The sequence below is a fragment of the Oncorhynchus masou genome, chromosome 8 (assembly GCF_036934945.1).
Source record: "Oncorhynchus masou masou isolate Uvic2021 chromosome 8, UVic_Omas_1.1, whole genome shotgun sequence".
In the NCBI taxonomy this organism is placed as follows: Eukaryota; Metazoa; Chordata; class Actinopteri; order Salmoniformes; family Salmonidae; genus Oncorhynchus; species Oncorhynchus masou.
In genome coordinates, this window is record NC_088219.1 from 13,607,666 (window position 1) to 13,629,264 (window position 21,599).

General features: G+C 42.5%; 1 protein-coding gene across 2 annotated transcripts; it reads right to left on the minus strand.

The window, feature by feature from the left end:
• Positions 1 to 7,455: 7,455 nt before the first annotated feature.
• On the minus strand, positions 7,456 to 18,612 carry LOC135544128 (G2/mitotic-specific cyclin-B3-like). 2 transcript variants are annotated; one of them, XM_064971528.1, is made up of 12 exons: positions 18,472 to 18,612; positions 18,144 to 18,273; positions 17,868 to 17,942; positions 16,041 to 16,141; positions 13,736 to 13,850; positions 13,552 to 13,653; positions 13,368 to 13,460; positions 13,106 to 13,243; positions 12,789 to 12,944; positions 12,466 to 12,615; positions 8,103 to 8,233; positions 7,456 to 7,834 (listed from the first exon to the last, which is right to left on the minus strand). In XM_064971528.1, the coding sequence occupies exons 2-12, from the start codon at positions 18,219 to 18,221 to the stop codon at positions 7,753 to 7,755; spliced, it is 1,221 nt and encodes a 406-aa protein (XP_064827600.1). In that variant the 5' UTR covers positions 18,222 to 18,273; positions 18,472 to 18,612; the 3' UTR covers positions 7,456 to 7,752. The 2 variants fall into 2 exon arrangements, with proteins under 2 accessions (XP_064827600.1, XP_064827601.1); XM_064971529.1 differs by lacking the exon at positions 7,456 to 7,834 and having other exon boundaries at positions 8,136 to 8,229.
• Between the last annotated feature and the right edge of the window lie 2,987 nt (positions 18,613 to 21,599).

The window sequence follows — 21,599 nt, forward strand, 5'->3', positions numbered from 1 at the left end:
ACCACTAGGCTACTCTGCCGCCCCAATGTCTCCATTTCAGCACCAATTGGTGGATTTAAAAATACAATGATCTTGTTGATTATTTAGGTTTAAGTTTACGTATTTATGAATCATAAAAAACAGGTTTGGAGAGCCTTTATGCATGAAAGAAATAAAACTGTATTTTGATTAATTCAGAAAATTGTCACATTCAGTTCTTGAACCCGTGGTAATGTTGGAAGATTAGTGTACATATCTTTATATTAAGGAGAATAGTGGGGCAGCAGTAGTAGGTTATACCCTCGCTATTTCTTAACCATGGAACTGTGTGATGACACGCCAAAGTATTGCGCCATGCATTGAGTTCACACTGTTATGGTTTGAGCATCTGCTCCATAACATTTAATTAGACTACTTAAACAAATAATAATAATTGTATCAACAGTTACTGATAATCCTCCGCAACAACCACACGGCAGTGACAGCATTTACAGAGGATGCAAATGAAGGTAAACGAAACAATGTAAAGAAATGGATTGATAATGTACTGTAGGCTATACAACCTGAAGGGAACTAACAGTAAACTGGCAGTTGAATATATGGTTATTAGGCCTACTGAAGGTCGATACTGATTGTGGCTAATATTTAACATGAAAGAAATAGGAGACAGAGAAAGCGTGGTAGCCCGTAATTAAGATATTGTGGAGTGCCCATCCCTGCAAGTTAAAAGGCTGTACAATTTAAATTCTGCATAATGGCAAATCATTTCATAAACTTTACCGTGGGAAAGTTATGTTGATATGATTCATCAGTTTGCCGTCAAATGAGTGATTTCACATGTCTCCAGGATTATAAGGTAAAATGTATCTAAAACAAGATATTTAAAATTCCCTTATCCAAACAGATTACCTAGCTCGTATCAGTAGCTCTTATCAAGTTGTAAATTACAGTGCGTGGAGAATGGTGTTATTTCTATGGAGGGAAAAAAGTCTATGTTTTTACCACTTGGAACCGGTAGGTTCGCTGGACCTTAATGAATTAGTTTCTTCGCGTGTAGGGTAGTGGAATTATTAGGGGATTTAATTCAAGATCAGAATACAGCATATCTGCAGACACACGTACGCTACACATTCATAACTTCATATAAACGAATAACAGCTTAATAGCATTCTATTTTATATGCTTAATTTCAAGGTCAGAATACACACAGAGAGAAGAGTGCATATAAAGGGAATACCGTTCCATTTACACTTAACTTAGGTCAGAATCGACCCTATGCACTTGATAAATATATGTGTCTTTGCCTGGATTTGTGCAAAGGATTACATTGCAGTCAAGAACAGACCTGCTGACTCAACACTAATCAGACTATACAAGGGCAGTCATTCACCTAATGCAATCAATTAACCATGAGATCCAAGATCAATGCCTAATATCAATCTCTGTGGCAAAGCCAATCAAATAATTTAGTGAAAGGGTGACTGCAGAAGACCTTTTCTATAATTCTGTAGATAATAGTTGTATCTTTTATCAATGTTTATTATGAATATTTCTGTAAATTGATGTGGCTCTCTGCAAAATCACCGGATGTTTTGGAACTACTGAACATAACGCGACAATGTGTACTGATATGTTTTTATTTAAATATGAACTTTATCGAACAATACATACATGTATCGTGTAACATGAAGTCCTATGAGTGTCATCTGATGAAGATCATCAAAGGTTAGTGATTCATTTATCTCTATTTCTGCTTTTTGTGACTCCTCTCTTTGGCTGGAAAAATGGCTGTGTTTTTCTGTGACTAGGTGCAGACCTAACATAATCGTTTGGTTTGCTTTCGTCGTAAAGCCTTTTTGAAATCGGACATTGTGGTGGGATTAACAAGAAGTGTATCTTTAAAATGGTGTAAAATACTTGTATGTTTGAGGAATTTTAATTATGGGATTTCTGTTGTTTTCAATTTGGCGCCCTGCGCTTTCACTGGCTGTTGTCATATCGATCCCGTTAGCGGGTTCTCAGCCCAAAGAGGATATTATTAATTTACTACATAAGTAAACAATGTCTCAATGGGCTTCAAAGGTGTAAAACTATCATGTTGTTCTCATGGACTGTCAGTCTTTGCACCCAAGCTCTATCTATGTATTTGAGAGTGGTTACATTTTCCCAGCACCATTCCTCAGCTTTAGGCTTCCAGCCAATTAAGTGGCTGCCATTTGATTGAAAACGAACTAAGGCTTTATATGGACGGTAGCTAGCCATAAGAGCGTTGGGCCAGTAACCCGAAAGGTCGCTGGTTCGAATCACTGAGCCTACTAGGTGAAACATCTGCCGATGTGCCCTTGAGCAAGGCACTTAACCCTAATTGTTCATGTTAGTCGCTCTGGGTAAGAGGGTCTACTAAATATAAAGTGGGTCGGCTGTTTAGAATTGAAGATCCTAAAACGGTCTGTATAGCCCTATAGCGAACCGATGCAAATTAATTCAAGTATTTTATTTGAGAGCGCTTGCAAATCTACATAGGATATACAACAATTTCAAAGCGAGACGTTACATACCGCCAATGATGCTGTCAGACCTTCTGCGCGCACTTTTCGTTTTCACTTCTTCAAAACGTATTTCCTTCATAAACCCATCATGTATGTCAGCCTCCTTTCATGGTAAAGTGAGAACTCTCCGTGTAAAATCTGCGGCAGTTGCAGAAGTAGAGGCGTATCCTCTGACTTAGAGTCGAGAACAAACTCAATATTCTCATCTCCACGCCTTCCATCCATCCATCCATCCAAAGACGCTGCCACGCTCACAATGCCGCTCTGCTTTGTGACTGCTCGTGTACATTTTCAGATGAGATTGTTGTTCAATATTGCTTAATTAATAATGCACGTAAATTGCAGTCTGTTTTGAAGACTTCATTCCGCTTGCAAATTACGTGTTCAATTAGATAGGGTTTTCGCTTTCCTCATCTGAATGTGCATTTCTTGCACAAAGTGAAAGAAAATATACCTACTTCATATTTTGATGCAGTAGGCCTACTACTGTACTGTCAATAACAACATTGTAAATAAAGTGTTTTATTTCTGTCCCTGACCCCCTTAATGGTACACTAAATTTGGTCCATCTGTCCTAGCCAGAGGCTGAGCCTAGCGTGCATGCGCTAGCCTGAGTCATACAGTCACCAACGCACACACAGGACAATCCCTCAGATCCAGTCAATTCGACATAGTGTTGATCCATAGCCTATGTTTACTTAACACAACTATAGCCGAGGGCACAGCCGTGGGAAGTAAGGGTGCTGAAACAGCCCCTGAAAATCAGAATAAACTTTTTTCTCACAAACGCAGTGTACCCAAAACACAGAAAAATAGTATTACCTTCTGCCCATGTTTTGACCTCAGGCCATGGGAGAGTTACCAGCTATGACATATCCAGGACAGTGAGGAGGAACCTTGCCTGTCTCACGAGGGCCCTCTGTCTGACATATGGACCAATGGGCAGCCCATGGACATCTCAGCAAGAACATACAATATAGGGACAAGACAGAGACCCCAATCAACTGGAGACATCAGGGAACTATTATGTTACTGTCACCCTGCACCTGCTGGGTTAGAGATGTGAAACAGGAGAAGAAAATAACTTAGAATTTTTTAAACTTTTTTTTAGTTCGGACATTCTACAAATTAATCTTTGGAGAAGAGACCAATCAAATCAAGGGTATGCATGATATGCAAATTTCCTTCTGTTAGCCTACTCTGTCAATATGATGGGTCTGTAAACGTATCTTAATCATGGGGTTTTATGACCAGCCTGTGACACATTAACCAGCATCTGAAACACTACAAAGTATTCACTGACCAACACTGTATTGATAGGACATGTCTCCGAGTGACTTCCTTGACACAGACCAGGACAGACGTGTCGGTGCTACTAAACCAGGTGGAATGTCGCAGACCAGGATGACCTCTGACATGCAACCAGTCTAATGAGAAGAGAAGCACAGCAACAGCTGTGTCTCCATCTGTCAGACTTCAATTCCAGCTCTAATGACTCTACCTCCCTCCCTTCACTGACTGCATCCTTACTTCCTGTCTCCTCCATTCTCCCCTTCCCACTCAATTTGCAATTATACCTGATATATCTCAAAACAACATGGTCTGGACTCAGGATTTGAAATGTCAGAGGGACAATTCACTGACAAGTTGGACAAACACCCTCTAAAGGCTACTGTTCATTGTAAGACTGCTATGCATATAATATAAACTCAGCAAAACTGAGTCAACTGCGTTTAATTTCAGCAAAATTAATGTGTAAATATTAGTATATACTCTTCCATCAAAAAACCTGCAAGTTCTCTGATATTTCTGGGGGGGGGGGGGGGGGGGGGGGGTGGCCCTAGCCCTCACCCTCCGATCCAACAGGTCCCAGGCGTGCTCAATGGGATTGAGATCCGGGCTCTTCGCTGGCCATGGCAGAACACTGACATTCCTGTCTTACAGAAAATCACACACAGAATGAGCAGTATGGCTGGTGGCATTGTCATGCCAGGATGAGCCTGCAGGAAGGGTACCACATGAGGGAGGAGGATGTCTTCCCTGTAACACACAGCATTGAGATTGCCTGCAATGACAACAAGCTCAGTCCGATGATTCTGAGACACACAGTGGTGGGCCGTCAGGGCCAGCAAGGCCTTCTCTGCTGGCCTAAACATCATCAGAATATAATTTTCTTTTAAATATATTTTCCCACAAATATATGTATTCAATTATTCCCCAGAGTAAGAGTTACACTCATTTCATAGTGTTCCTCTTGGTTGCACTGCTTCCAGCCCCAGGTTGAGATTTGGAGGGCTGGTCTTTATGTTAGATATTTTATCCAATCATATTCAGCCATCATGTGTTGCAAGGGGTCTAAAATCTGCCCTCAGGCCTTCAGAATCAACAGTGCGGGTGCTTGTAGCTTAAAGTGAATGGAAATTAAAATTTAGTGTCAACCAATCAGCTTTAGAGTTGGCTATTGTACGCCTGCTGGCTGGCTCCAGTGTTACACAGGAGCCAGCTAGCAGGCGTGGTGCCTGCACGTCTTTTGATTGGATTACCAATATTGAGAGGCAGGTCCTATATGGGCAGGTCTCAGAACTAGGAAACTGAAATTGATCAACAAATTAATTTGCGTACTACTAAGCTGTTTTTTCAACCCACAATGGAGGAAGGAGAAGATATCGATTTGGTCGAGGATATAATTATAACGCCATTCTCAAGACAAACTTTTCAAGAAAAGTTAGACATTGTCAGGAGAGGTATACGCCGAAGCTACAAAGCCGACGCTACAGAGACAGGCTCCGAGAAGCACTGCAAACCGTACTGCTGGGAATGCCTATTATTTGCAAGTGATCGATTTGGTGTTTGGAGCCACACTGGCTTTGCAAACCTGAGTTGTCTAACCAAGGCAGCAACGAGACACCAAAGTACGGCTGGGCACTTACAAACAATGGTGCTTTTGAAAACTTTTGGGGACACCCGAGTGGATCTACAGCTCAACGACCAAGCGCGCAGGGCAACGAAGCTGCACAATGAAAAGGTATTGTACTCTTCCCCTGCAATTCTCTGAATAAAAATGTCAATTTCAAGGTGACGCAATGCCTGGTCACGCTACTGGTGACACACCACCCCAGACCATGACGGACCCTCCACCTCCAAATCGATCCCACTCCAGAGTACAGGTCTCGGTGTAACACTCATTCCTTTGACGATAAACTTGAATCCGACCATCATTCCTGGTGAGACAAAACCATAGGCAACGTTGTTGCCAGTGATGTCTGGTGAGGACCTGCCTTACAACAGGCCTACAAGTCCTCAGTCTAGCCTCTTGCGGACAGTCTAAGCACTAATGTAGGGATTGTGCATTTCTGGTGTAACTCGGGCAGTTATTGTTGCCATCCCGTACCTGTACCGCAGGTGTGATGTTCGAATGTACCGATCCTGGGCAGGTGTTGTTACACTTGGTCTGCCCCTGCGAGGACGATCTGCTGTCCGTCCTGTCTCACTGTAGCGCTGTCTTAGTGTTTTTCTAGGTCAGTAGAAATCAAAACTTAGGACACTGGAGGCCTAACTGTGACCTTAATTGCCTACCGTCTGTAAGCTGTTAGTGTCTTAATGACCGTTCCACAGGTGCATGTTCCTTAATTGTTTATGGTTCATTGAGCAAGCATGGGAAACTGTGTTTAAACACTTTACAATGAAGATAAGTGAAGTCATTTAAAAAAAAAAAAAAATTATCTTTGAAAGACAGGGTCCTGAAAAAGGGATGTTTCTTTTTTTGCTGAGTTTAGATGCGTGACCGTATGTTGGCATGCAGTACGTTTGAATAAAGGAAATGGCCCCAAACTATGTAACATTTAATGAGTCTGAGTAACATATACAAATGATGAATTGAACAGTGTACACAAGTAGTGTGATAACTGAACCCCCCTCGGGTGCGTGCCGTGGGGGAGATCTTTGTGGGCTATACTCGGCCTTGTCTCAGGATAGTAAGTTGGTGGTTGAGGATAGTGGTGTGGGGCTGTGCTTTGGCAAAGTGGGTGGGGTTATATCCTGCCAGTTTGGCTGTCCGTGGCCACAGTGTCTCCCGACCCCTCCTGTCTCAGCCTCCAGCATTATGCTGCAATAGTTTGTGTGTCAGGGGGCTAGGGTCAGTCTTATATCTGGAGTATTTATCCTGGCTCATCCAGTGTCCTGTGTAAATTTAAGTATATTCTCTCTCCCTCTCTGTCCTAGGACCATGCATCAGGACTACCTGGCCTGATTACTCCTTGCTGTCCCCAGTCCACCTGGTCGTGCTGCTGCTCCAGTTTCAACTGTTCTGCCTGCGGCTATGAAACCCTGACCTGTTCACCAGACGTGCTACCTGTCCCAGACCTGCTGCTTTCAATTCTCTAGACAGAGGAACGGTAGAGACACTGAATGATCAGCTATGAAAAGCCAACTCACATTTACTCCCGAGGTACTGACCTGTTGCACCCTCAAAAACCACTGTGATTATTATCATCTGACCCTGCTGGTCATCTGTGAACATTTGAACATCTTGGCCATGTTCTGTTATAATCTCCACCCGGCACAGCCAGAAGAGGACTGGCCACCCCTCATAGCCTGGTTCCTCTCTAGGTTTCTTCCTAGGTTTTGGCCTTTCTAGGGAGTTTTTCCTAGCCACTGTGCATCTACACCTGTATTGCTTGCTGTTTGGGGTTTTAGGCTGGGTTTCTGTACAGCACTTTGATATCAGCTGATGTAAGAAGGGCTTTATAAATAGATTTGATTGCTGACAGCAAATTAAGTACTAAAATCATTGCATAAGCAAGAGAAAATAATTGACATACTGGGTGTACTCACTAAAGTAGCTGACGGTGAAGTAGCTGACAGTGATTGTGTTATTGTATGGACATGTCTGGGTCCCGCCAGAAGTACAATCTCATAGAAAAACACATACAGTAGACAGATATTTAATCTCTCAAGTGTCAATTAACAACTGGATAATTGAGTTTTCATACAAAACCTTGAGAAATCTAGAATGTTACATAAAAAACCCTATTGTCTGTTTGACATGCTCTTCCTATTACATACATTTTGTATTAGTGTAAAAAATAACTACTCTAAAACAAATTCAACAAATTGTGCTCTTGTTGATTTGTAAACATTTTCCTCTACAAGGAGACAACAAATATATGACATACAAATAAATAACCTATTTATTAGCAGACAGAGTTCCTCTCCTGTGGTTCACTTAGGAAACTTGCTGCTCTATCAGAGCATCTTCTAGTGTCTGGACAGCCACCAAGGGAATACACGCTACCTCAAAGAACACTCTGAAATACAGGAGATTCAGAAATAAAATACATGTTTTCTTCCTGGACATAGAATGAATCTAAAAACATGTAAGTCTAAGTTGACACTCTGCCGAACACTTGTTTTTCCTTGTTCTATTTTACATTTTAGTCATTTAGTCAATGCTCTTATCCAGAGCGACTTACAATTTAAGATAGCTTGGTGAGACAGCAACATTTCAATCGTAGCAAGTAAATTTTCCTTCGTGAAAGGTATGTCTGTCACCTACAACAGAGCAAGGTGCCTTACTTGTGGGAATACTTGGTAGTGACGGCTGTCAGCTTGTCATCAGTAGGACAGGCTAGCATGGTGCGCAGCGTCTTCACCAGGGGGGTTAGCTCCTTCACAGTGTAGCCAGTGTGGTACTCTAGCATGGCTGTCTGGGGTACAAAGATACATCTCATTAATTAGAAATGCGCTTTAAAATATTAAACGCAATATTCAACAATTTCATTGGTTTACAGTTACAGTTCATATAAGGAAACCAGTCAATAGCAATAAATTCATTAGGCCCTAATCTATGGATTTCCCACGACTAGGAATACAGTTGGTATCTGTTGGTCACAGATACCTAGGCCTCAGGATCGAGTCACGGTATATTTGTGCACTCAAATTGACATTAATAAAATGCAATTGTGTTCGTTGTCCGTAGCTTATGCCTGCCCATAACATAACCCCACTGCCACCACTCTGTTCACAACGTTGCTGTGGGCAAAACGATCGCCCACACAACGCCGTAAACGTGGTCTGCAGTTGGACAGATATACTTCTAAATTCTCTAAAAACAAATGTTGGAGGCAGCTTATGGCAGAGAAATAAACATTACATTGGCAACAGCTCTGGTGGACATTCCTGCAGTCAGCATGCCAATTGAACGCTCCCTCAAAACTTGAGGCATCTGTGGCATTGTATTGTGTAACTCAAAATTGAAAAGGCCCTCGCACATCCGAGCTATCTTTTTTTGCAGGTGCATGGTAACAGTTGAATAAGATTGAAACCCACACACTGCTCTTGCTAGCATCACTATAAACCTTTAGGCCGTAAAGCTTATTAAAGAGCAGTGATACTAACAAGAGCACGGTGGGGATTTCTTATTTTTATCCTCATTGTGTTGTGACAAAACTGCACATTTTAAAATGGCATTTATTGTCCCAGCACAAGGTGCAGCTGTGTAATGATCATGCTGTTTAATCAGCTTCTTGACATGACACACCTGTCAGGTGGATGGATTATCTCGGCAAAGGAGAAATACTCACTAACAGGAATGTAAACACATTTCTGCACAAAATTTGATAGAAAAAAAAACTGTGCGCTTATGTAACATTTCTGGAATCTTTTATTTATTTCATGAAACATTGGACTTTACAATGTGTTGCATTTATATTGTTGTTCAGTGTAGCTTGAATCCAGAGATATCCAATGTATCTTCCATTTAAAACTATCATGTGTGTCTATGCTGATCTGTATGTTGTGAAAACCTTTTGATTGCAGTGAAACAAATTCAGATATGACAATCAGAGTAAATGGGAGCCATGCGGTATGGGATTGGTGTTTACAAAAGGAAGAGTTGACGTGACTATAGCAGCTTAAGAAAATGGCGCCGGAGAAGGTGGTAGACGTTTTCCGTGTCCTCAACCGACTGTTTTTTTTGTTCGTTTATTAACGTTTTTTGTAACTTCTTTTTTAAATGATTTTGTACATAATGTTGCCGCTACCGTCTCTTATGACTGAAATAACTTCTGGACATCAGAACTGCAATTGCTCACCGCGGACTGGCAGAATCATTTTTTCCCTTTAATGAGTCTGACGAGCCCGACACGAACAATATACTGCTTTCTTGAGAACAGGCCCAGATCCCTGTGATTTGTGAGAAGAGGAGGCGGGGAAAAGGGGCAGGTAGGCGATCGAATAAACCCCCACTTCCTTCCATTCTGCTAGCAAACGTGCAATGTTTGGAGAATAAAATCGATTACCTACACGCAAGATTAAACTACCAACAGGACATTCAAAACTGCAATATCTTATGCTTCACAGAGTTGTGGCTGAACGACGACACTCAACATACAGCTGGCTGGTTACACGCTGTATCGGCAGAATAGAACAGCGGCGTCTGGTAAAACAAGGGGCGGCGGACTATGTATTTTTGTATATAACAGCTGGTGCACAATATCTAAGGAAGTCTCGAGCTTTTGCTCATCTGAGGTAGAGTATCTCATGATAAGCTGTAGACCACACTATCTGTATTTTTCATAGATGTTTACATACCACCACAGTCAGAGGATGGGACTAAGATGGCATTGAAAGAGCTGTATTCTGCCATAAGCAAACAAGAAAATGCTGACCCAGAGGCAGCGCTCCTAATAGCTGGGGACTTTAATGCAGGGAAACTTAAATCCGTTTTACCAAAGTATGTCAAATGTGCAACCAGAGGAGAAAAAAAATAATAATAATAAAATAAAAACTCTGGACCACCTTTACTCCACACACAGAAACGCATACAAAGTTCTCCCTCACCCTCCATTTGGAAAATCTGACCATAATTCATCCTCCTGATTCCTGCTTACAAGCAAAAATTAAAGCAGGAAGCACCAGTGACTAGATCAATAAAAAAAGTTGTCAGATGAAGCAGATGCTGTTTTGTTAGCAGAGACTGGAATATGTTCCGGGATTCCTGCGATGACATTGAGGGGTACAACACATCAGTCTTTGGCTTCATCAATAAGGGCATCGTAGTATGATCAAATCATACTACACCGGCTCTGATGCTCGTCGGATGTGGCAGGGCTTGCAAACAATTACAGACTACCAAGGGAAGCACAGCCAAGAGCTGCCCAGCGAGTTAAACTATTTTGATGCTCGCTTCGAGGCAAATAACACTAAAACATGCATGAGAGTGTCAGCTGTTCCAGAAGACTATGTGATCACACTCTCCGCAGCCGATGTGAATAAGACCTTTAAACAGGTCAACATTCACAAGGCCATGGGGCCAGACGGATTACCAGGACGTGTACTGCGAGCATGCGCTGACCAACTGGCAAGTGTCTTCACTGACATTTTCAAGCTCTCCCTGTCCGAGTCTGTAATACCAACATGTTTCAAGCAGACAACCATAGTGCCTGTGCCCAAGAACGCTAAGGTAACCTGCCTAAATTACTACCGAACCATAGCACTCACATCTGTAGCCATGAAGTGCTTTGAAAGGCTGGTCATGGCTCACAACACCATTATCCCAGAAACACTAGACCCACTCCAATTTGCATACCGCACATACAGATGATGCAATCTCTATGGCACTCCACTCACTCACCTCATGCACAAAAGGAACACCTATGTGGGAATGCTATTCATTGACTACAGCTTAGCTTCAAACACCATAGTGCCCTCAAAACTAATCAATAAGCAAAGAACCCTGGGACTAAACACCTCCCTCTGAAACTGGATCCTGAACTTCCTGACGGGCCGCCTCCAGGTGGTAAGGGTAGGTAACAACACATCCGCCATGCTGATCCTCAAAACAGGGGCTCTTCAGGGGTGCGTGCTCAGTCCCCTCCTGTACTCCCTGTTCGCTCATGACTGCACAGCCAGGCACGACTCCAACACCATTATTAAGTTTGCCGAATGACACAACAGTAGTAGGCCTGATCACCGACAATGGCAAGACAGCCTATAGGGAGGAGGTCAGAGAGTTGGCTGTGTGGTGCCAGGACAACAACCTCTCCCTCAGCGTGATCAAGACTAAGGAGATGATTGTGGACTACAGGAAAGAGGACAGAGCACACCCCCATTCTCATCGACAGGGCTGCAATGGAGCAAGCAGGTTGAGAGCTTGAAGTTCCTTGGTGTCCACATCACTAAACTAACATGGTCCAAGCACACCAAGACAGTCGTGAAGAGGGCACAACAAAACCTATTCCCCCTCAGGAGACTGAGGTTCTACAGCTGCACCATTGAGAGCATGGTTGCATCACTGCCTGGTATGGCAACTGCTCGGCCTCCGACCGCAAGGCACTACAGAGGGTAGTGAGTATGGCCTAGTACATCACTGGGGCCAAGCTTCCTGCCACCCAGGACCTCTATGCCAGGCGGCATCAGAGGAAGGCCCTGAAAATTGTCAAAGACTCCAGCCACCCTAGTCATAGACTGTTCTCTCTGCTACCGCACGGCAAGCGGTACCGGAAAGCTAAGGCTAGGTCCAAGAGGCTTCTAAACAGCTTCTACCCCCAAGCCTTAAGACTCCTGAACACCTAATCAAATGGCTACCCAGACGATTTTCATTGCCCCCCCCCCCCCTAATTTACACCACTGCTACTCTGTTGTTATCATCTATGCATATTCACTTTAATAACTACCTACATGTACATATTACCTCAACTAACCGGTGCCCACCGCACACTCACTCTGTACCAGTCTTCCCCTGTATATAATCTCGCCATTTTTATTTTACTGCTGCTCTTTAATTACTTGTTACTTTTATTTCTTATCTGTATAAAACATTTTTTAACTGCATTGTTGGTTAGGGGCTCGTAAGTAAGCATTTCACTAAGGTCTACAACTGTTTTATTCGGCGCATGTGACTAATAAAATTTGATTTGATTATTATACACCCACTCACCCATCCTCCCAGGCCTTTAGTGATGAGGGCCAGGAGCAGGCAGGCAGCAGCCAGGCGAGAGCCTCTCTCAGGAACCTGCTGCAGCTCCAGAAGGCTCAGCTCACACACATAGCGAGCCAACGTCAGGGTCTCCATGCTGGCGCTCACACACTGGGGAGAGGACGCAGAAGCAATCATTTGTCCATCTATTTACTAACGCAGCATATCAACGAATACATCTCCTTACAAATATGGGTGACCTCTGAAGCAGGTTGTTTTCCTCCTGTGGATCCTTGTTTCAAAATACATTCCTGAGTACTGCCCAAGGACAAGGAGGGACTCACCTTGGCATAGCGTCGGAGAAAGTGGTAAGGGACTGGAATGTTGATATCAAACTGCAGTGCCTGCAAGATGTTTATCTCCATGGCAATAATCTCTTCCCTGTTGTAGGCGTCATCGCAGATGTACAGGAAATCATCAATGCATGGCGGAGTGCGTTCCTAAGGGAGGAAGACAATACTCAATACTTACTAATTGAAGGATAATGTTTAACTTTAATAGCAATTCATGATTAGGACAGAATTGTTAAGCTTCTAAGCAACATGATGAGATATTCTGATGTTCAGATCTTTGACCAGTCCCGTACCCCTCAGGGCCTCACCTGGAACTTGGAGGCGATGAGCATGGCTGTGGAGCCAATGAGCTGCAGGCTCTCCCTCATGATGACGCTGCAGGCCAGGTAGTGGTCCGTCAGCTTTACTGCCAGGTACAGGGTCTCGTGGTTAAGCTCAAAGTTTTCCTGAAGATGGAGCAGAGGTAGACATTCAGATCTGGAATGTGTTAGGGCAGCTATACCCAAAACACATGTCAGTGAAGAAAAGCCATAGGCTAACCAAACAAAGCTATCTGTAACCAAAAGTCACCTGAAGTTCAACCATCCAATCCACCAGAATCCCTCTCATGTCTTTGTTCAAGTCCGGCTGACTGTTCATGTAATCCTTTAAAACAAACTTCTCCTGAAGAAAAATGATAACATTTCATTCAGAGGATGTTATATCATCCACCATATGAACTCCTATATGAAAACACCCCAAGACAAAACCTTACCTCTCTCTCCCTCAGGTAGTCAAATATTTCCTTGGCATACTCGGCGCTCATGGAAACATCACCATAGAATTCCTTGTCAATGTCAAACTCGTCAGGCACCACCTGGGAATAGGACACAGAGAGAGGAGAATGACTGCCTTGTTGAACCCAGAGGGCTGATAGCATGGATGTGTCTGTCTCTCACCTGTCTCCCTGGGCAAAGAGTGGTCTCCTCCTGTGGCCATACCACCAGGTCTTTCTCTGGGGATAGGCCCACCTCCAACTTCATAGATTGTCCATTGGAGCACACAGCTTTAGGTCTACAATGGTTATAGAAACAGACAAAAAACACACACACACATATATGTTTTAGCTGTGTTGGGAAGAGAAAGAACATATACGAACACAAAATGGAGACATTGATATACAGAGCATTCGGAAAGTATTCAGACCCCTTCCCTTTGTCCACATTTTGTTACGTTACAGCCCTATTCTAAAATGTTCCCCTCAATCTACACACAATACCCCATAATGACAAAGCGAAAACTGGTTTTTAGAATACATTTAAACAATAAATGTTATTTACATAAGCATTTAGACCCTTTGCTTTGGGACTCAAAATGAAGCTCAGGTACATCCTGTTTCTATTGATCATCCTTGAGACAACTTGATTAGAGTCCACCTGTGGTAAATTCAATTGATTAGACATTTGGAAAGGCACACACCGGTCTATATAAAGGTTCCACAGTTGACAATGCATGTCAGATCAAAAACAAAAACATGAGATCGAAGGGATTGTCCATAGAGCCCCGAGACAGGATTGTGTTGATGCACGAAAATGTCTACAGCATTGAATGTCCCAAAGAACCCAATAGCTTCCATCATTCTTAAATGGAAGAAGTTTGGAACCACCAAGACTCTTCCTAGAGCTGGCCGCCCAGCCAAACTGAGTAATCGGGGGAGAAAGGCCTTGGTTAGGAAGGTGACCAAGAACCCGATGGTCACTCAGAGATTCAGAGCTCCACTGTAGAGATGAGAGAATCTTCCAGAAGGACAACCATCTCTGCAGCACTCCACCAATCAGATCTTTATGGTAGAGTGGCCAGATGGAAGCCACTCCTCGGTAAAATGCACAAAACGGCACACTTGGAGTTTGGCAAAAGGCCCCTAAAGGACTCTCAGACCATGAGAAAGAAGATTCTCTGGTCAAATGAAACCAAGATTGAACTCTTTGGCCTGAATACCAAGTCTCTGGATGTTTTCAATGTAACCTTTATTTAACCAGGTGGGCCAGTTGAGAACAAGTTCTCATTTACAACTGCGACCTGGCCAAGATAAAGCAAAGCAGTGTGACAAAAACAACACAGAGTTACACAAACAAACGTATAGTCAATAACACTATAGAAAAACATATATACAGTGTGTGCAAATGTAGAAGAGTAGGGAGGTAAGGATACAAATAAGCCATAGAGGTGAAATAATTAACATTTAGCATTAACACTGGAGTGATAGATGTGCAGATGATGACTTGCAAGTACAGATACTGGGGTGCAAAATAGCAAGAGGATAAATAAAAATATGGGGATGAGGTAGTTGGCAGTGTACAGGTCCAGTGATCGGTAAGCTGCTCTGACAGCTGATGCTTAACGTTAGAGAGGGAGATAAGACTCCAACTTCAGTGATTTTTGCCATTTGTTCCAGTCAATGGAAGTAGAGAACTGGAAGGAATAGCAGCCAAAGTAAGTGTTGGCTTTGGGGATGACCAGTGAAATATACCTGCTTGAGCATGTGCCATAGGTGGGTGTTGCTATGGTGACCAGTGAGCTGCGATAAGGCGGGCTTTAACGTCCTTGAGTGACCCAGCGAAAGCCCAGACTTGAACCCGATAAAACATCCCTGGAGAGACCTGGAAATAGCTGTGCAGTGACGATCCCAATTCAACCTGACAGCTTGAGAGGATCTGCAGAGGAGAATGGTAGAAATTCCCCAAATACAGGTGTGCCAAGCTTCTACAAACCTGTTTTTGCTTTGTCATTATGGGGTATTGTGTGTAGATTGAGGGGGGAAACTATTAAATCCATTTTAGAATAAGACTGTAACGTAACAAAATGTGGAAAAAGACAAGGGGTCTGAATATATTCCAAATGCACTGTAGCTACAATAGTTTAGGCTGTTATGGACTGAATACATTAATGGACATCGTAGTTGATGGAAACGTCACAAATGCTAATTAGTCAGATAATTATCCCATTAGAGTAGACTGATCTAATTCTAACCCCATCGGATAGACCTCCGGATATTTTCAGTGTGTTCTGACTGCAAGATATCCGAGCTGCCCAAGTCACCTGCTCCATAATGAGATGAACAGAAATGCTCTTTATTACTCAGGCCAAGGGCATTTTGTGTCACCCCATCAGTGACCGTGTCTAACCCATTCTATCCAATCTAGATCTTAAGCTTTTAGTAAATGATGATCAGTGTGGCAAAGAAATGGCTCTGAGGAACATTACTCTTTCAGATTAGCTTCATTCTTGGCAGCTTCTTTGCTCCTAAGTGCCTTCTTGGCAGGCTTCCCAATCTTGGTCTGGTTCTTAATTTGAATCTTGGTGGCCTATTCAAAAGGGGTAAAATGAGAGAGACAAAAGTAAATCTTTATGACCATTCAGATTGTGAAATTTCCTCAGAAGACATGTTTACATTTTAAAGGTCCAAATAGGGTACCAACCTGGCAGTACATCAGGTACCAACCTGGCAGTACATCGGGTACCAACCTGGCAGTACATCGGGTACCAACCTGGCAGTACATCAGGGTACCAAACCTGGCAGTACATCAGGTACCATGGCAGGGTACCAACCTGGCAGTACATCGGGTACCAACCTGGCAGTACATCGGGTACCAACCTGGCAGTACATCGGGTACCAACCTGGCAGTACATCGGGTACCAACCTGGCAGTACATCGGGTACCAACCTGGCAGTACATCGGGTACCAACCTGGCAGTACATCGGGTACCAACCAGGCAGTGATACACCATTCATTACACATAATGGCAACATTTACAGGATCAAAGCTGCGTATTACACAATAATGGCACAGCGGTCTAAGGCACTGCATCTCAGTGCTTGAGGCGTCACTACAGACACCCTGGTTCAAATCCAGGCTGTATCACAACCAGCCGTGATTGCGAGTCCCATAGGCCGGCACACAATTGGCCCAGCGTCCTGGGTTTGGCCGGTGTAGGCCGTCATTGTAAATAAGAATTTGTTCTTAACGGATGTGCCTAGATAAATATATATATTTTTTAAATATTTTATATATCCAGTGCATTATGTAGCAGTCATACATTTAAGCCGTAAGGCCCGAGGGGGTGCCTTATTACTACTATAACCTGGTTACCAACTCAATTACAGCAGTAAAATCTATAAATATATACAAAATATTAAACTTTCCATGACAGACTGACCAGGTGAAAGTTATGATCCCGTATTGTTAAATCCATTTCAAATCATTGTAGATGAAGTGGAGGAGACTGGTTAAAGAGGGATTTTTAAGCCTTGGGACAATTGAGGTAGGTGCTTGGCGCATCCGTTTGTGTCAAGAAATGCAACGCTGCTGGGTTTTTCACGCTCAACAGTTTCCCTCGTGTATCAATAATTGTCCACCACCCAAAGGACATCCAGCCAACTTGACACAACTGTGGGAAGCATTGTAATCAACATGGCCCATTGTAGTCAACATGGCATCCCTGTGGAATGCATTCAACATTTTGTAGAGTCCATGCCCCAACAAATTGAGGCTGTTCTGAGGGCAAAATGGGGGGTGGGTGGCGTGCAAGTCAATATTAGCAAGGATGGGGATCAAGACAAAAAAAAACATCTATGGATTTTTTTTTTACCACTAACATATTATTGTGATGCAGCGCTTAGTATTGACCAACACCCTCTTCCAATGGCTTTGGGCTCCTTCACAGAAATCAGTGGTTATTCTAAACTCTAATAATGGGATGATTCGATTATGATACGCCGCGGGGAACTGGTCTACGGCCTACCCAGGCCAGATGAATCTAATCTACTCAATGAGTCTGTAAACTGCTTTGAAACAGTGTCACATGTGCAGTGTTTATAGGTGATGACACTTCAAGCACCTCCTCAACTGGTATAACGGAGATAATTTCTGAAATATTTATCTAATATTGCCTGTCCAAGTATGAGTTACAAAAACGCTGTGGATACTGTAGTTATAAATGGGATATTTTAACCAGAGGTTATTCTCAGTATCACTTTACACATAACGTTACATTCACAAGAATCACTGATGAAAAACGTTGGTCAGCTTACGTTAGTGATGTCAACAAAGGCAGGCCTTTTCTTTACGCCACCCTGTGGAGAAGACCTCTTACTGTGAACACCCTCCTGAGGAAGACAGACAGGGTCATGTTTTATTTAGCAGAGAACAAAAATCAATTAGCGAGACCTTGTTATAGCTAGCTACTACACTTTGGCCTGATCATAAAACAGTGCAACATGTTCAATCATTGTAACACTTTTTCAAAAAGGCAGGATTTCATCAGACAACAGATGTGAGTTTGATAACGTTAACTTCTAGATAGTTACCTGATTCTCCATCACACCTAATGATCCTTTTCCAGGAACGTTGATGGAAGAGGGGTTCTTTCCCCTTGAGAAAGGCATCGCTCTGCTCCACCGGTAACGTTATACTTTGTTTTGTAGCTAACAGTCGTTTCTGTGGGAAAAGCCATGTCATTAGCTAGTTTGCTAAAGTAGTTGGCACTAGCAAGGCATGGCTTTCTAGACGCTGGGGACAGCAGACTACCGTCGCTTTACTGAAGCCAGCTAGCTATTACAACATTAGCTAACATTTGCTAGTATTATATCAGACAATTACCAGTGACGGAACAAAGTAACTTAACTAGCTATTTACCTTCTGTACAGCAGATTTCCAACTGTTGGCCTCAATGACTCATCCTATGCGATTTTTGAAAATAAAGAGAAACCACGAATGTTTAGCTAGCTAAATAAGAAATTGCTCGCAGGGAAAGAACGCTTGGACTGGGGATTTGAAAGTTTGATTACAAATTTCAGCCGCATGGATTGGTCCATTCTCACAAAGTTCCACCCAATCACGCGTGGTCATGCGTCACAAGCCCATCTTTGACATAGTTGGCTAATGGTTGTTAAGAGGCGGGGTCTGTTTTCCTCCTTGTTTCATGAACACAACCATGTCCTTATTTATGTTTATTTATTTTCCCCTTTATACTTGAACTATTTGCACATCGTTATATATACATTATATATATATAATATGACATTTGTAATGTCTTTATTCTTTTGGAACTTCCGTGAGGGTAATGTTCAGTTTTATTGTTTATTTCACTTTTGTATATTATCTACTTCACTTGCTTTGGCAATGTTAACATTTGTTTCCTATGCCAATAAAGCCCCTTGAATTTAATTGAGATACATTTTGGATACATTAGTAACCTACAAGCTGAATACACCAGAGATGAATAGTATTTTTAATTATACTAACGCATTCGCTTCAGTTGCTTGCAAGGCAAATCAATCTCGGAATTAAACACTACAGTTAGATGTTCTTCATCCTCCTGTCAGAGAGGAAGAGTGAGGCCTCATTCGGTAGAAAATCTGTCTCCCTCGAGCAAATTGCGTTTTTTTCGTTGTTTCGCCCACCAAGCAAGGCATTTTTGTATGGAGATCAATGAGTGTAGAATTTGGTCAACCAAACAAATGAATGGCTTATTTGCTATGTGAGGCTTATTTGATCGAATAGAAGTTGTAATATTTTTATTGCTAAAATTGTACTGATGTAAGTATGACAGGTAACATCCCGGTAACTTTGAGAAAAACCCTGTATATCTGAGTTGTCTCGAGATGGCTATGCATATTAATAACGTGAGTCTCGTAGCATAGCATCTCTCTCCATTGAATACAGGCAGATTACCTAAGCAATACTCATCGAATATTGAAAAAAGTATTACAATAATGAGATGTATCCACCAATGCAAAGAAAGAGTAGGCTATGTAGACAACGACTCCCATTGTTAGGATGTAAAGACCTTGTCCGTATATCCCATTATGGTGTTGGACTGTTGGTGTTGGAAGGCCAGTAGGCGGCACCCTTTCCTCTGGTCTAAAAAAATATCCCAAAGCCCCCAGGACATTGCCCTGTGTAGGGTGCCGTCTTTCGGATGTGACGTTAAAGGGTGTCCTGACTCTGTTGTCATTAAAAGATCCCATGATCCCATGTCCTGGCTAAATTCCCAATCTGGCTCTCATACCATCACGGTCACATGATCACCCCCATTATTAGAATTGGCTCATTCAACCCCCTCCTCCCCACCTGTAACTATTCCCCAGGTCGTTGCTGTAAATGGGAATGTGTTCTCAGTCACCTTACCTGGTAAAGTAAGGGTTAAATAATCAAATATATATAAAAATAATAATATCAATGATTTATGGATACACTAGATGACAGACAGGGGTCACTGTGTTGAAGCCACTGTGACTCCATCTTGGCAAACAAATATTTTGGAAGCTATAGAAATCAATTTATGAATGTCTACATTTGTTTTTGCCATATTTATGATATAACAGCCACAATTAATACTTTTAAATGATGTTATGTGAGCTAAATATACTTAAAACATTTTCCTTATAGTATCGTTTTTAGAGATTACTAATGTTAGTGTCCCCACAACAACAACACAATACAGAAATACAGTGCCTTCGGAAAAAGTATTCAGACCCCTTGACTTTTTCCACATTTTGTTACGTTACAGCCTTATTTTAAAATATATTTTTTCCCTCATCAATCTGTACACAATACCCCATAATTACAAAGCAGAAATTGTTGCAAATTTATTAAGAACTGAAATATCCCATTTACATAAGTATTCAGACCCATTACTCAGTACTTTGTTGAAGCACCTTTGGCAGCGATTAGAGCCTCGAGTCTTCTTGGGTATGACTTTACAAGCTTGGCACACCTGTATTCCCCCATTCTTATGTGCAGATCCTCTCAAGCTCTGTCAGGTTGGATAGGGGGGCGTTGATGCACAGCTATTTTCAGGTCTCTCCAGAGATGTTCGATTGGGTTCAAGTGCGGGCTCTGGCAGGGCCACTCTAGGACATTCAGAGACTTGCTCCGAAGCCACTCCTGCGTTGTCTTGTCTTGTCTTGGCTGTTGTCCTGTTGGAAGGTGAACTTTTGCCCCATTCTGAGGTCCTGAGCAATCTGGAGCAGTTTTTCCATCAAGGATCTGTCTGTACTTTGCTCCATTCATCTTTCCCTAGGAAGAGTCTTGGTGGTTCCAAACTTCTGTGTTTTTGGGGACCTTCAATGCTCCAGAAATGTGTTGGTACCCTTTCCAAGATCTGTGCCTCGACACAATCCTGTCTTGGAGCTCTACGGACAATTCCTTCGACCTCATGGATTGTTTTTGCTGTGACATAAACTGTCAACTGTGGACCTTATATAGACAGGTGTGTGTGCCTTTCCAAATCATGTCCAATCAATTTAATTTACCACAGTTGGACTCCGATCAAGTTGTTGAAACATCTCAAGGATGATCAATGGAAGCAGGATGCACCTGAGCTTATGTAAATAATTTTTTTATTTGAATACATTTGCAAAAATGTCTATAAGCCAGTTTTCACTTTGTCTTCATGGGGTATAGTGTGTAGATTGGTGAGGAAAAAACATTAATTTAATCAGTTTTAGAATAAGGCTGTAATGTAACAAAATGTGGAAATGTGAAGGGGTCTGAGTACTTTCCGAATGCACTGTACATGCAATTTCGTCCTTGAAACATTTAATTGAAATTCTGTAGAATATCATTCATTCCTATGGGCGACTGCTCCTACCAATATGGCCGACCGCTGGCTTCAAAGCCTCTCACAGCATCAGCAATCCTTGGTTTATATACATCATTGGGCCTAACAGGGGTTTGGATTTTGCAGTTCCAGCATCATTACTTTGATCTAGCGAGAGCCTGCTACCTGGGATCCATTTCATCTCAACTGAATAGTGTCT

What these genes read in the sequence shown, in the direction of transcription:
- LOC135544128 (XM_064971528.1), bottom strand. Translation starts at nt 18,221, where the DNA reads ATGCCTTTCTCAAGGGGAAAGAACCCCTCTTCCATCAACGTTCCTGGA. An exon ending in CCTTTGTTGACATCACTAAC is followed by an intron (nt 16,142 to 17,867) that starts GTAAGCTGACCA and finishes CCTTTTGAATAG; the next exon opens with GCCACCAAGATTCAAATTAA. An exon ending in CTAAAGGCCTGGGAGGATGG is followed by an intron (nt 8,234 to 12,465) that starts GTGAGTGGGTGT and finishes TTTGTACCCCAG; the next exon opens with ACAGCCATGCTAGAGTACCA.